At 33.3% G+C, this 15,683-nt stretch overlaps 2 protein-coding genes and 2 long non-coding RNA genes across 4 annotated transcripts; 2 read left to right on the plus strand and 2 right to left on the minus strand.

Moving 5' to 3' along the window:
* Positions 1–1,621: 1,621 nt before the first annotated feature.
* Positions 1,622–2,851, minus strand: LOC104727895 (F-box/kelch-repeat protein At4g19930-like). The gene has a single exon (XM_019231839.2). The coding sequence runs from the start codon at positions 2,849–2,851 to the stop codon at positions 1,622–1,624; it is 1,230 nt and encodes a 409-aa protein (XP_019087384.2).
* Positions 2,852–6,140: 3,289 nt separating this feature from the next.
* Positions 6,141–6,818, plus strand: LOC147933859 (uncharacterized). Its single transcript, XR_015570638.1, has 2 exons — positions 6,141–6,223; positions 6,369–6,818. It is a non-coding gene; the product is annotated as an uncharacterized LOC147933859 (long non-coding RNA).
* A 5-nt stretch (positions 6,819–6,823) lies between these two features.
* LOC104723045 (uncharacterized) lies at positions 6,824–9,129 on the minus strand. Its single transcript, XR_015570637.1, has 6 exons — positions 8,974–9,129; positions 8,065–8,346; positions 7,841–7,946; positions 7,694–7,740; positions 7,478–7,569; positions 6,824–7,069 (listed from the first exon to the last, which is right to left on the minus strand). It is a non-coding gene; the product is annotated as an uncharacterized LOC104723045 (long non-coding RNA).
* Positions 9,130–9,958: 829 nt separating this feature from the next.
* On the plus strand, positions 9,959–11,286 carry LOC104727896 (uncharacterized). The gene is made up of 5 exons (XM_087472355.1): positions 9,959–10,145; positions 10,251–10,594; positions 10,830–10,949; positions 11,033–11,097; positions 11,193–11,286. Exons 1-5 carry the CDS (start codon positions 9,959–9,961, stop codon positions 11,284–11,286), a joined length of 810 nt encoding a protein of 269 aa, XP_087328481.1.
* Positions 11,287–15,683: the final 4,397 nt, after the last annotated feature.

Below are 15,683 nucleotides of genomic sequence, written 5' to 3' on the forward strand. Positions count from 1 at the left end.
TTTTGCAGCCTCTACTTTATCCAAGAATAAGAATGTTTCTGCTTCTCTCAATGCACCAAAAAGTGGTATGTTCTTCTTAGTTATGCTACCAGATTTTGTTTCAATAAAGTGCTAAGTTCGTTTATGTGTTCCCCGACCCTTAAGATTTTGAGTGTTACTCAAACTTGATTTCTTTAAGCTAGTGATTCACTTGGACTTTTCCTGCAGGATCTGCTTCAGCCAAGAATAAGAATGTTGCTGCCTCTTCCTAATGCACCACCAAAAGCTTCTCCTAATGCACCACCAAAAACTGTTTCAGCCAAGTGCTAAGTTCGTTTATGTGTTCCCCTCTAGATTTTGAATGTTAGTCAAGCTTGATTTCTTTAAGCTACTGATTCTCTTGGACTGTTTTTGCAGCCTCTGTTTCGTCTACGGTTAAGAAAGCTGCTGCTTCTCCTAATGCACCAAACACTGGTATGAACTCCTTTGTTATGATACTTGATTTTGTTGGAATGAAGTACTGAGGTCAATCGTTTTCTTGTTTGATTCTGATTCATGGTAAATTTTATAGTCTGCTGAACACTGTTTTGTTTAATGTTATTTTTGATGTTTGAAAGTTGAAAGAAAAAGGAAGGATGTCAATACCCAAGGAGATAAAGAGGAGATGCCAGAGGTGATAGCTAATGAGACAGCATACAAGATGATGCGCATAGAGGAAAAGCGCATTCGTGATAGTGTCCCTAAGAATCTTTACCGCTGCCCTGACATGAACGCCAAGACCTGGACTAAAAAAGATCGAGAGGATTACAAAAAATGGCTCATTTACAAGAAAGGCCACCTTGGGTTGACTCTCGTAGAAGAAGAACACTTGGTAAATATCTAAGCTTTCCTCTTTTTATAGTAGTTGTTTAGCTTTGGTGTTTGTCCCTAACTTATTAGTTTCTCTACAGGTAACTCTGGTAGCGGATAAGCCAACAAACAGTAAAACTTATCTGGACTGAACGAGGCCTCAGAGTACAAAAACCTCTCGTTTTCACATTAAATCTTTGAACTCTATTGATTGTGTGTGATGTGTCTGTATTCATTTCAATACTCTGCACACTATTGATTGGTGTGATGAAACTCTACACTAGTGTTTGTTCGTTAATTTGGTTCCTTTAGCGTATAGGCTATTAAATGCACGCGAAACCTCTATCTGATGATGATATGACATTTTTTTTTTGGGGGCAAATGATGATTTACATATATGAAGGAAATTTAAAATATGCCTTGTTTTGTCTTACCCTTTTTAAGTCCTAGATTTTCCATTTTTTTTTTATGTTAAATTTTTTTTTGAAAAGAATGACTAAGTCACTAAATACTAAATACAGAGTTACAATTCTAAAAAAAAACATCCATCACTAATCTCATACCCTTTGTGGCCTATGCTTCTTCCACCATAGAAAGTCAATGAAAACCTGGTCAATTAAAATCTCACATCCTTTTTTTTTTCTCAAATTGTTTACTTGAAGATGTCTTATCTTAAAGAAATAACCGAAAAAAGAATTTGTTTTTTTTTTGTCTTTTGTTTATTTATTTAAAACCTAAATAAAGTGTTTCGGAAAAAACACAAAATTAAACAAAATATTGAAGCTTCATGAACTTACAGATACATGAAGTTCTCAACATTGTCTAATCCAACAACATCCCAAACAGTAGTTTGATATGGTGTTTCTTTGATTTCAACTTTTCTCATCAGATTCTTTTGTAGATCATAGAGAAAAAAGTATAAAAGAGATGTATCTTGAGGTTCCACGATAACCTTGCCGGTTTGAGTATAGTTTATATTTTGAGGTACCAATATAACCTCATTGTTTCTAGTTGTATCTTCGACTCTCAAACTAATGCTCTTGACTATATCCATTTGAGAAGGATGCACCACTAAAGTCTTCTTCGACCACATATTCTTCTCTCCGTCTTCCATAACCCATAGGTTCATCGTACCTTCCCTTCCAAGATCGAAATGGTCTAAAAGAGCTACTCTTCCATAGTATTTTATCGGATCAGATTTAAGCCAACAGATATCTTCAGGTGCTTGAAGCATACTGATTTCTTCAGAACTAAAGTCGAAACTCACAAGCATAGGATCAAGCACCCGTATCCAAGCGAGGTAATGCATACACTCATTGGTATTTAATATTCCTGTTATAGGAAGATGAGGAGAAGGGCATGCAATTTTTCTCCATCGACTTGATTCATTTCCTTCTAGTATGAAGACCCAATACTCTGTCAGCCACGTTCTGAGCTCTCCATACCCCTCACCAGGTCTTGCAACTATACAAACCACTTTATATTGATCATGAACGGGATCATGTCCGATACAATACATGATCTTTTTATTCATGTGGTCTTCAACTAAGATGTTGGATTCTTCTATGTCGGGTAAGACAACAAGTTGTCTAGTGGTGGTGTTGTATATTTGCACACCTGGCTCTTTTACAAAGCACATCAAGCCGCGAAACACGTGAGAGAAGTAGTAGCCTTTCATCGATGGGATGGTCAAATCTTGGTCAATTACAAAGGAAGACATAGTAGTAGTAATGTCAGAGCTAGGAGAAGATGACGAAGATAGTAATTTAGTTTTGCGGTGGCTATTTTCCAAGAAGCTCAAAGTCACGTATAGACGCGGTGCGGATGATGAAACCCTTATCAAACGATTGGTGAAAGTTCGGGAACGAATCAAGGATGACCAGACCTTTGAGACGGATTTGAACCTCATAAGGGATTTAGCAGGAAGTCTCGTGAGAATCTCTATCACGAGATCAAAAGGAATCTCCGGCATTAGTTTGTGGCTTTTGCACATGTCCCTTCTTCTTCTTATTTTTATTACCATCGATTTCCTCTTCTTTCTTCTACTCTCTCTCGCTAGATGATGACGGCCGGCTAGGTCAATAGAATATTACAGAATGTTATAACGTATATGATCGTACCATTCCTTAGATCATTATCGAAAAAGAAAATTTTCTTTTTATTTTTTATTATGTGGAAAAAATATAATTTATATCCCTCTAGCCACTTTCTATTTTCCTTTTAAAGATTCTTAACAATTAATATAGCATCTTAATAAAATATGCCGGTTAAATATTAAATATTAAATATTAAAATTGAATAGACAGAGAGATGTATAGAAAAAAAATTAAAATTGTGTGTGCATGTTTGCCTTCCTCATTGGCCATTTCAACGACTGCTTGTTACGAAAGGAAAGAGCCAAAAAATAAGACTTTAATTGAAACGCCGCACTTTGGTGTTTGGTTTGTCTCGTTAAAACGCAACGTTCTTGGGTCTTTAAAATGGAGCGGTGCGTTTCATCACAGTTATAAAATTTATCAAGTACTCAGAAAAAAAATGTGTCCATTTTATCCCCGTTTCATGCAAAGACTTATCGCAAATCCATGTCACCTAACTTAAAATTAATTTCGATTTAACAAATTACTAACACTTAGCTCTAACAGGTCAACATCCATAAATCTTAATTATGCTTTATTCCTATTTGTATGAACTAAAATTTCATCTCTAAAAGCCAAAATCTTCAATTTGTAGGAACAACACTATTGGTTGTAGAAGATTCAAGTAAAACTTAGTTGTGTACTTGTGTTTGCAAGAGGCGGTGAGGATCTATGCTCGACGTAGGGAAGGGAAACTCGTGTTGATCCATGTCTTCTATAGGTTTTGAAGATTCAGGGAATAAGTGATCCTTGCTGAGAACTGGATGAGAAATATGAATTTCATCTGCAGTTTTTTTTACCAACTAACTGTTTTTCATTTTTAAACAAATTTAAAACCACAAACCATTGAACTCGTGTTGATCCACAATAATTCAGTTTTTTTTGCCAATGAAATATATCCACAACTATTTCCACACATTTACAATGAAAACTATACAGTTTTAGAATGATTTTGTTTTACAAGTTTTTAACAATTCCTGCATTCTTATAACATTTCTATATTTTTTTTATCAAATATTATTTATTTATTTAATATAAGTGTATATTAATAATTTAATTTTAGATTTCATTCTTCTACAAAATATTTATAATTAACAGAAATTAGTATATAATTGTACTCTGTGACTTTTTTACGAGTTTATGTTCTATAAAATTTTATTTTGTGACTTATATTATTATGAGACTATATATACAATATTGATCAAGGTCTTTTTTTGTATCTAAAATATTAATGACGAAGGACAAATGCGCAACCAAGTGAAGAAAAATAAAAAGAAGAAGAATCTAATATCCATAGTCTCAATGTGTTCGTTCAGTTTCACTAAAACTAGTTTTCTAATTTTTTAATTTGTCTCATGAAATTAAATTTTGTGAACTTTCTATATCTTATATCAATCGTGGTCAGCAATGTAATAAACATAATGACGGATATTGAATTACAATATCGGTTCATAATTATTAGAATGATGCATACAGTTATTACGAAAGTGCAATGAATTGAGGGCTAAAGAAATCCGCTTTGTGATTCAGTTTGCCAAGCTAAAATAATCTAATATCCATAGTCCCAATGTTGTTCATGTGCATAATTTTGCAAACGAATGTGGTAAAATAAACTTTTCATGATCTAACTCTTTAGTGCACGAGAAAGAACAGAAAAGAAAACTAAAAAAGTAAAAAATAGTGCGAAAATGCCTTTTTCTTAAAAAAACTACTCGTTGAAACTCAAGTCGCAGAGAAGTCAAAAACAAAGTTTTACGTAAACTACATAAGGAATATATGTCTGTGTCAGTCAACATAAAAAAGTCATACCAGCCTCTATGTTACTCTCGCTGGAGTTTTGAAATATCAGGCCACTATGTGACAGTGATACGTTTATTTTGTTAAGCTTTTTTTTTTTTTTATAACCCAGGTATCCCAACGCTTCCCGAAATAAATCGGTTTGCTTGGACTAGCCACGTGGGCGGCCAAATGGCATTCCACGTGTCGGCTCCTGAAACGCTGCAGCTCGTATGTGAATTCTGCAGTGGCCAGGGTTCAAACTCGTGATGGCGGATACTTCAGCTGAAGGTCCTTTACCACCAAAGCTAGAGACTCCGGTTATTGTTAAGCTTTTTTATCTTCTTCTTCTTGTTTCTACTAGGTTCGCTACATATTCTCTTTCCAAATAAAGCCTCAAAACTTATTACTTATCTATATTTTTCCTTCAAGTCTGACAGACTTTTTTGATCACTTATTCTCTTATATGCCAGCCAATCAAAATGTAATATTACTCAAAAGTTACCATGTAAGGCAGTAGAGAGGTATGACGTTTTGGGTTTCCTCGAGTAAATGGAGGTAAGACCCTACCATCTTTTTATATGTTTTTGGTTGTTTGCGAGTTGGTTTATGTGTGAAATATCAACAATTACCAAATTACATCCTTGTTCACTGAATTGTATAGTATTTTCTTTTTTAAAAGAAAATAGGAAAAACGAAATTGAATTATATATTTTGATTATGTATACTAACCCTTGCTGCTTTTTCGTGATATTATGCTTTTTAATTAAGTTGAATGATCGATTTTTTTGGTGGCATATTTTTATTTTATTTTTTTAAGTTGGGGGAAATTGTTACTTGTATTCAACATCACAAAAAATAAACTTTGACCAAAAAAAAATCATGAAAAATAAAGCTCAATATTTAAAATAAAATTCCTAAATGTAAAACCATGCTAGAATACAAAACATAATGTTTTTTTTTGTTGATGATTGACAACTTTACAAATAGTTATATATATATATATATTCGTGTACGTAATTGTTGGCATGATAACTACAATAAACATGCACATTTGTTTTTGTTTGGGGGTTACATTATATGTATGTTTTTGGTATCGTTGTTTCATTTGTCATATACTTTGATGAGTCTTATTTGTTTGTGGGATGAATAAACACGATACAAATAAATGCAATAAGCATGTGAACAATGAAGAACGTACTGTACCTCCATTTCAAAAACAATAGAGGAATATTTGGGTTTATTTTCTTAATTAAAAATAAAATAAAAGGAACGTCAATATGAAAGGTTAGTGTTAATGCTCTCAACTACTCTAGAGTTCTCTCTCCTTAGGCTTCCAACTAGTTCTATATAAGACGATGCATTGAGTTGAACTTAAACAGATAGCAAAACTCAAAAGAAAAACAAACGAGAGATGAATAGCCTAAAATTTAAAAGAGTCCTTATTGCATATTTCTGTCTCTTCCTCCTCCAGTCGTACGCAGGTTAGCTAGATCCTTTCTCTGATAAAGTAGTTAGATCTTCAAACTGTAGTGTTGTTAGATCTTTTACATACTAGCTATATCGATTTTGTTGATACACATTTGTTTACGTATAAGTGTATAACGTAACTCTCTTTAATTTTTTCAGTGCAAGGGATAGTCAGAATCGGTTTGACGAGGGGTAATACACTACAAGAAAACAGGCAAATAGCGACTGCACTATTAGTCACTATTTAGTCGCTAAACGGTGTGTTACGACTAAATAGCGACTAAAACCAGTAGTCGTAAATCAAGAGTCGCTAAAATAAATAGTCGTAAAATTAGTCGCCAAATAGCGACTACATTACGACTAGTTTGCATAGTCGTAAATTTAGTCGTAATATAGTCACTAAATTTAGCGACTACGTTACGACTATTTTACGACGACGCAAAATAGTCATAATGTAGTCACCAAATTTAGTGACTAATTAACGACTAATTACCGACTATAGTTGTATTTAAGTATTTATACATTATTGTATTTATACAGTATTTATACAAATTATATATATTTTATTAATTGTTTTAATATATTTAAATTATGAATAATGTTTTAAAACATTATTTTTGAGTACTATATTTATTATTAAAAACCATGATTACAAGAAAATTATATTACAAAATAAAATTAAAAATCATAACTAAAAATAAGAAAACTTCATCCTCCTAAAAAAACATAACTAGAAAAAGAATAGATGAAAAACTACATAATAAATGGTTTGTAGCACATTCTCAATTGCTTTGTATTCCATCATTGAAGCCTAGGTAGTTCCCACTAATGTTCCAAGAGCAAATCATTTCTTCAAGTACCTTCAGAACAAACAAACAAAAAATGTATCATGGGTACTCATTTCCCATTATCTATATAACACAATTTCAAAATCGAGACTAGAAATGAGAAACCATGGGGACAAGCAATTCACTATAACTAACATGTCTTCTAGCTTAAAAATGTGAGTGTGAGTAAGAAGATCGACAATGGTGACTCTAGTTAAAGAGTGCATATAAAACAGGTGTCTAGAGATTGGTATTACCAAATAACTCTTGACAAATTCAACAAAAAGCCTCACAAAAATTACAACAGAGGCTTCTAAACAAACGACTCTTTGACAGATTTAATAAAAGTCTCACAGCAATAAGTAGCAAAGTATATATATTGTACCTTAATAGCAAAAGATACAATAGGATAAGAAAATGTCTTAACTAATGAAAGTTTACCTTACGCTCTGAAATAAAATTGTACATCATGAGCTCTGTCTAAGAGTGTGCTTGGCTGTGGCTTTCTCTGTAAGCCAAACATCATCTTCGACCTAAGAACAATAGGACACTGAATCAGATGGTTTACGCATGCAACAATGAGATGAATAGATGTGACTTCAAAGAATTGAAGAGTAATACAAGAGTAATAATTGAAAATAAACATAAGGGTTTTACCTATCTCCTTCCAGCCAACCGCTTCTTCAAGCTTCTCCAAATCCAGTCTATTGATCACAAACAACAAAATAATATAGTAAACAAAAATCACATGTTCAAACCATAAGCTTCTAAGACACAAACACAAACACCAACACACACACATACCAGATTTTATCATATAAAATCACCAAAACTGAGGTGACTCTGTGAACGAAGTGATATGCTTTTAGAGAGCTTAGTTTGAGTACCTTCACATAAGCACTCAAGAATTCTGAAAAGATGAAATAACAAAGCAGTTCCAGGATTTTTAAAAGAAAGTAAGAAACCCACCTCCATGGAGACCAAAACAGATGGAGCTAGACATTTGAAAGAAATGACAAGAGATATACCCGGGTGGCAACAAAGCTATTGATGCGCTACTCCTTCATCATTCTTCTACTTCTTATCCTCCCTCATCTGCAATCACACAGGGGATAAAAAAATCAGATTCTTTAGTCGACCCAAGTTTTCGGCTGTGCGCCGGAGAAGCACACGACTTGAATCGAAGCAGATCTTTCCCGGTTTTGAGATCCCAACTTCTAATTTCGTCGATAAATCCACCGCTTAGCTTTTTCGTCTTCTATGCCATCTTCCTCCGCTTCACCTCTCAGATTCTTCTTCTTATATGTCGTCTTCAAACCAATTCGAAGATTAAGGTCATTACTAGCCCTGTGATTTTAATCCGAACCGAAAGAACCGAACCGATATTTTTTGGTGTTCGGTTCGGTTTCAGTTATAACGGCTGAATCGATCGGTACAAATTTTTTTTTTCCAAAAAAACCAAAATATTTCGGTTATTTCGGTTCGGTTTTCGGTTAATCGATTTTTTTTTTGATTTTTTTTGATTTTTTTAGGAAAAAAACTAATAAAACCGAAATTTACCCTAAAATAACCGAATTTACCCTAAAATAACCGAAAAAACCGAAATATTTGAAATAAAACCGAAAAACCCGAAATTATCTCTAAATAACCGAAAAATCCTATTTTTCATGTTTTTAATCAAATTTCGGTTAATTTCGGTTTTGAAATTTTAAAACTGAATTAACCGAGAAACCGAAATAACCGAACCGAAATATATTTCGGTTCAATTCGGTAAGATTTTCAAAACTCAAAAAAACCGAAAAACCGAAAAACCGAAATAACCGAACCGAATTCACCGAAATAACCGAAGTCCCAGGTCTAGTCATTACAAACGTAGACCAGAAACCCTAATCCCAAAATCAGATTTAAAGGGGGAAATAGAGATAGAAAAAACTGACCTTCTCCCACGGAAACCAGTTTCCCTTCTAGATCTGGAGATACGGTCGGAGGTTTGGCCGGACAGAGTCATCGTGATTCGAAGAAATGTGAGTGAGAGTTTCTCCGAAAGAGTTTCGAGAGTGATGATGATTTTTTTTTCTAAGTGTAGTGTCGAGGAATAGAGGCACAAAGGGTGAAGGTTTCTTTGTTTGTTGATTTTTTTTTTTTTTTTTGTTGGCCAATTTTCTATTCATATCAAAATCCAAAGTGATATGAAAGCCTCTCAAGGCCCAGACTAAATGATATAGTTTTAAGTTTTTTTTTTTTTTTTTTAATCAACAATTAGTTTCAGATTTTAAAATAACTAATTTAATAAATTTTATAAGTAATAGTTTTGGGAAGTATTAAATTATATATATACACTAAATAGTTTTAGATTAGATTTAATTTTATACACATTATGGTTATATTTTGGTTAAATGGTTTATAATTTAATTTCTATATACTATGCATTATAAAAGTTTAAAATTTAAGGTATAGGGTTTAAAGTACAGAGTTTGGGGTATAGGTTTATGATTTGGGGTTAAGTTTTGAATTTATGACTTATGAATTAATTTCTAAGATTTAGAGTTTATGATTTAGGTTTTGGGGTTTGGGGTTAAATTTTGAAAATTATGATTTTCTTAAATAGCGATTGATATGCGACTTCTTAGCGACTGTTTACTATGAGTCGCATATTAGTCACTAAATTGGTGACTATTTAGCAACTACATATTTCAGTGTGCAATATAGTCATAAAATAGTCGCTAAAATACGACTAAACTAGTGACTAAGATATGCAGTCGTTAAAAAACGACTAATATACAACCAAATATTTGTAGTCGTATAATAGTCGCTAAATAGTCACTACTTAGTCACCAAAAATGACAATTACATATATAGTCGCCAATTGTAGTCGTAAAATCCATGTTTTCTTGTAGTGATACTTCATTCAACAAAAACGGAATGCCGATTGAGAATTCGAATGGAGATATCTATTACGGGGAACTAACAATTGGTACACCGGGGCAACGTTTCACAGTCGTGTTTGATACCGGAAGCAGTGATCTATGGGTGCCATCTGGAAATTGGCCGGGAACGAAGCCTCACAATCTTTACGATGCGCAAAGATCAAGCACTTACAAACCAAACGGTAAATTCTCAAATCTGCCTTTTAGTTTTTATTTATTTATATAAATATAACAATATATGATAGTGTAAAGTTTATTGATCTAACATATTTGTGTATATATAATAGGATCAAATGTAGAACTCAAGTACGGGCAAGGTTCTCTCACAGGCTTTCTAAGCATTGACACTGTCGATGTTGGTGGAATTACAATAACTGATCAGTACTTCACAGAGGCTCGTTCTACTCCGGAAGGGGACCGATTTCGCACGGCAACCTTTGATGGGGTATTTGGACTTGGGAGTCTTCAAATTTCTACGACAAAAACTAGTCCTGTCTGGGATTCGATGATGCAACAAGAAAAGATTGAAAATAAAATATTCTCCATATGGTATGGGAGGTCTAACGACGCTGGAGAAGGAGGAGAGATAGTGTTCGGAGGCACAAACCCAGCTCATTATACGGGAGAGCACGTTTACGTCACCGTGGACAAGGCTGAACACTATTTCCAAATGACAAACATATTCGTCGGAACCATAGACACTAATAAATGCTCTACAGGCTGCTATGTGTTTGTTGACTCGGGCACTACGAACATTCTTGGTTCACCGCTAAAACAAACAAAAAACCCTAATTTTGAAAGAGTTTATTTATTAATTGTTTCACGATCAAATATTTGTTAATTCTGTTGACGTTATTCAATTACAGGCTATGATCAAGGTCATTAATGATATAATCAATGCAGAAGAAGATTGCTCAAATTACGACAACCTGCCTGATGTAACCTTTACAATAGAAGAAAGGAGTTACTCAGTCAGTCCACTTGATGTAAGTTGATTGAACCGATATTTTTCTTTTCCTCCGTTTAGTTTCTTTTGCTCTGACTTCTGTTCTGTACTTTGGTTTTTCAGTATATACGTAAGGATACGACAAAAAATGTCTGCACAAGTAGATTCAAGAACAACGATAATTTCTGGTTAGTTTTCTTTAAAAAAAAATCAAAATCAAAATTTTTGGTGTTAAATAAATAAAAATATCTTTTGATCACTGATTGTTGTTTTGGTTGCGTAGGGTACTTGGCATGCCATTCATACGAGCCTTTCATACGGTTTATGACTACGAGAAACTACCAACTGTGAGAGTTGGCTTTGCTAAGTCGGTTTAGATTCCTACTAGAACTAAGGGTTTATGAATGTTTCTGGTATTTACTGATTGATCATATGAAAAGGATCACTAATGTCAGCGAATAAATATATTTTCACCTTCAAAGTATAATGGTCTTTTATTTTAATTTTCTTTCTCTTTTTGGTTAATTAAGTACATACACTGATCTTGCAATTCTACACTGATTTTTTTTCGCTGACATTAGTGATCTTTTTCATATGATCAATCAGTGTAATGATTACCAAAAGATGTAACATAACAGAGCACCAAAATAAAAAACATAAGAGAGCACCAAAAGATTTAAAAAACAGAGCATCAAAAGATGTAATATATATAATCTTTTGATGCTCTGTTTTTTTACATCTTTTGATGCTCTGTTTTTTACATCTTTTGGTGCTCTGTTATGTTTTTTATTTTACATTTTTATGTGTTCGGTGCTCTGTTCTTTTTTGTATTACTCTCGTTTGTCTAGCAACGTATTATGATCATTGTTATATATAATCGTATATAAACGTATTAGACTTTTCTAATGCTACATATAATTGTATATACTTGTGGAGTGAGTAGCTTTTCACTTTTCTAAGGGTTATATATAATCGTAGATCTGTATATAACCCTTAGAAAAGTAACATTTGTAACATTTTGAGACTAAAGTTTTGTTATAATTAGTGACTTATTTAAAACAGTTATGCTGGTCACAACATATGATGGTTTTGAGACGATGTTTTAGTTGATATTTTTGACCAATTAGCAACGATTTTTTTGTAATCATCAGAGACGGAATGACAGTTTTGATACATGTTCTTAGTTAGTAACCGTGACGGAAAAGTGGCATTTAACAAGTCACTAAGTGTGACGTTTTGAGACTACAACGGCGTCGTAAATAGTGACTAACTTGATACGTGATTTCGGTCATGAAATAAAACGTATTTGGGACGATAATTTTAGTAAGCAATTGTGACATTTTAGATACGTTTACAAATCGTTACATTTGGTGACGAAATAGATACGTATGAGTTAGTCGCAACTCGTGTGATGTTTTAGTGACTAAAAAAAATTTGTGACCATTGTATTATAACCATTCACCAATTGTTACAGATTCGTAGTAATATTTTTATTGTGACAATGGATTCATTTTCTTGTAGTGTTTATATGAAACTTGAAAGCAATAAAATGTCTATCGTATGAGAACAAAAATTACATGGCCACTTTGGGTCTTTGAGGTCAACGTAAAACAGAGAGCTTGCATGCAATTGCAGAGCATGAGTTGGCTTGGCTGGAGATCTTTCATGATCTCATAATCTTGACATTAACATGGCGATCGTGTAAAACGCAAAAAACATATTAGGTCTAATAAATCTGTCACATTATTAGGCAAGTGTTATATAAACGCACATGTGTATTATATACAGTATATGCATCACGCATTATTTATTTAAAAAAATAGTTTTATATATTGTTTCGACTGTCAAGTATTCTATTTCTCTGTTTTTTTTTTTTACGTACTTTTATTTTCTCTTAATTTCAAGATCCCTCTTGACGGTGGCTGGACCTTTCTAGAGTTTAGTAAAATGCCCAATTCAAATTAAAACAGTGACTAGTTTTGTTTTTTTTTCTTTATTGGCTGATTCTGTTTTGTCTTTTGGTGCTGGTTTAAGTTAAAGACTCGTTATCAAAATCACACTTCAGCACATACCACAGTCCACAGCAACAAAAAAAAAACACCATCTAACCATAAATGAGCGGAGATTTTTGATGTTTAGGGTAAAGAAAGAGTCATGACCGGAGATAGGTGAGAGTGATGACCGGAGACTTTTGTCGTAGACATATTCAAAGTTTCTTGTTCTTTGTTTTCCTTAAAAACATACTTTTGTTACTCTTCCTTAAAAGAAAAAAAATTGTAAAAAATTAAACATAGTCATGTTATCAAGAATTTTTAACCTTATATATTATATAGTTGTTAAAAAAAATTATTGTTCCTTGATTTGGTGGTATTCTTTAGCTACGAACGATTTTTTACAAAGATTCTGAAAGGCTGAAACCTAGGTTATCTGGTAGCAAAAACAAACAAAAGTTATTTTCAATTTATTTTTAAATTTCAAAAAAAAAAAAAAAACAAACAAACAAAAGCTCAATAAATAACAAAGGGATCAAACAAAGATACAAATAATGCCTTGGCTGTACGTTGGTAACATATCACTCGCACAAACACACAAAAGATTTACTGGATCCGTATTGGCTATAAGAACTAAGTGAAATCCTCAGGCCATGTGATATGCACGACGTGCATTATGTATAAGCTATCGTGCATATTAGTTGATATATAGTACATAAAACTTTGTTCAGAGCTTTTAATTGATTTGATAAGCTACAGTGCATATTCATGGATAAATACGGCTTCAGCCTTTATCCGATCTTATGAGCTTCTTACATTCGGAAAAAAACAAACAGTCCTGCAAATACAGGTAGGTGGAGTAGATTCAAATATATATTTTTCTTAGTGATAAAAGCAAAAAATATCTTGAAAAGTCCGTGTTGTCAGTTGTCACTACTTAATATTATCGACATTATTGATGATGTAATAATGCCATAATGGGACAACTTATTTAATATGAAGAGTACCCTATCACCGAAGGTAATAAAGAACACGACTTCTTCATAAGAGCATCTCCACTCATGGGTATTTTCATGGGTACTCATGTTTTTGGTCCCAAAACAATATTAAACAATCCAATTCTCGGTCCACGAAGGTGAGGATCACTGTTGTGGAAAGCAATTTTAGCAACATGTTAAGAACGCTACATGGCATCCTGTGGTAGATTAGAGCGAAAATATAAAATGTTTTTTTTTCTTTCCCATTTCTTCTCTCTTTCTTCCGACTGTCTTTCTCTCTCCTCTCTCGCAGAAGACAAACGATTGAAGAGGCGATTCATCTCGAATCGGAAAAATCAATAGATTTCCGTTTAAGTCTTTGATTTTTCCGACTTATATTGGAGGATAGTTGGTCACCCGGAGGCGATGGCTTCCAGATCGGCTCAATCGTGAGAGTTGACGGTTCGGTTCTCACGGCTACCAACAACGGCGGTTCCTTTTAGTAGGACAACGACGGCGGAGGATTCTTCTGGTAGCCTACAGGGAACGGTGAGGTCCATTGGCTACCAAATCGGAGATAGAAGGTTCGTCTTCTCCTTTATGATTTATTGCATGTATTTGAAATTAATCTTTTGTTGTCTATAATAATTAGGGTTGCAGATTAATTGATTGATTGTTAGATTGGTAAATGTTTTATTTCGATTTGACTTATTAGGCGTAGATTAGGAGATTAGTTTGATGTTCAATCGGTTTTGAGAATTTTTTTGGAGGGTGATTGGGTTTATGTTTTAATCGAGTTATTGTCTGATAGTTTTTTCAAGAATTAGTACATTTTTATGTTCTTGTTATCTTATGTTTGTCTGTTTTGTTATAGATTGTTGATTGAATCCTTGTGTTGTTCTCAATATTAGGAGTACAATGTTTTAGTTTATGTCTTGTATAAGTAATTGTGTGATCAATGTTGATCCGGTTGTCATGTTTTGTGCAAGGTGCTTCATAAACTGTGTTTAGCTGATAAATGGTGAAGATTGGTTAAGGTGAAGTGGACACACGATTGGATTCTCTTACTTGTAAAGGTATGCTACTCTAGCTTTCATTGTTGTTGTTTGGTTTTGTTTGAGTTTGTGTTTGTGATGAATGTGTAGCTTTTTATATTGTTTAAGTGTTATATTTGTCTACGTGTTATAGATTCTAAGAAGGATTGAAGTGTTATGTTTGTCTTTGTTCTGATGTGTTATGTTTGTATTTGATGATGAGAATGTTTGATGTTCGGTAAAAATAATTGAACATCAAACCGTGTGTTTTTGTATTTGATAAGTGATGAACCTGTGTGTTTAAAAATTTGCTCAAGGGTTTAAAATTTTCCAAAACCGTGTGTGTCTTAAATTTAATCCTTGTGTTGTTATGCTGTTTGATCATGTGGTTGAGTTTGAGTTTGTGTGTAAAATTTTCCAAAACCTATATGATTGAGTTTGAATTTAGTATTGACTTTAAAGATCAGCTTTTTGAAAACTTTTACCCAAGAAGATTTACTGAAAAGTGTTTCAATCGGTCTATTCATAGAGATATACTGAAAAGTATATCTCTTTAGTACTAAAACACTCATTAGTCTTTAGCTAAATAAACCTTTATTCTCTTTGTCTAACCTTTAGTATTAAAGCTCACATAAACCTTGAGGTCAATATAAACGACCATTGTTTAACACTAACCCAAACTCTTAACGTTTATCTCTCCAAACCCTTTCGTTTTCACAAACCTAAACTCTCAGCTTTCACAAACCTAAACTCTCAGCTTACACTAACACAA

This window comes from Camelina sativa, chromosome 11 (genome assembly GCF_030686135.1).
Source record: "Camelina sativa cultivar CO46 ecotype springtype chromosome 11, ASM3068613v1".
Lineage (NCBI taxonomy): Eukaryota > Viridiplantae > Streptophyta > Magnoliopsida > Brassicales > Brassicaceae > Camelina > Camelina sativa.

What these genes read in the sequence shown, in the direction of transcription:
- LOC104727896 (XM_087472355.1), top strand. Translation starts at nt 9,959, where the DNA reads ATGCCGATTGAGAATTCGAATGGAGATATCTATTACGGGGAACTAACA. An exon ending in AAGCACTTACAAACCAAACG is followed by an intron (nt 10,146 to 10,250) that starts GTAAATTCTCAA and finishes TATATATAATAG; the next exon opens with GATCAAATGTAGAACTCAAG. An exon ending in CTCATTATACGGGAGAGCAC is followed by an intron (nt 10,595 to 10,829) that starts GTTTACGTCACC and finishes ATTCAATTACAG; the next exon opens with GCTATGATCAAGGTCATTAA.
- LOC104727895 (XM_019231839.2), bottom strand. Translation starts at nt 2,851, where the DNA reads ATGGTAATAAAAATAAGAAGAAGAAGGGACATGTGCAAAAGCCACAAA.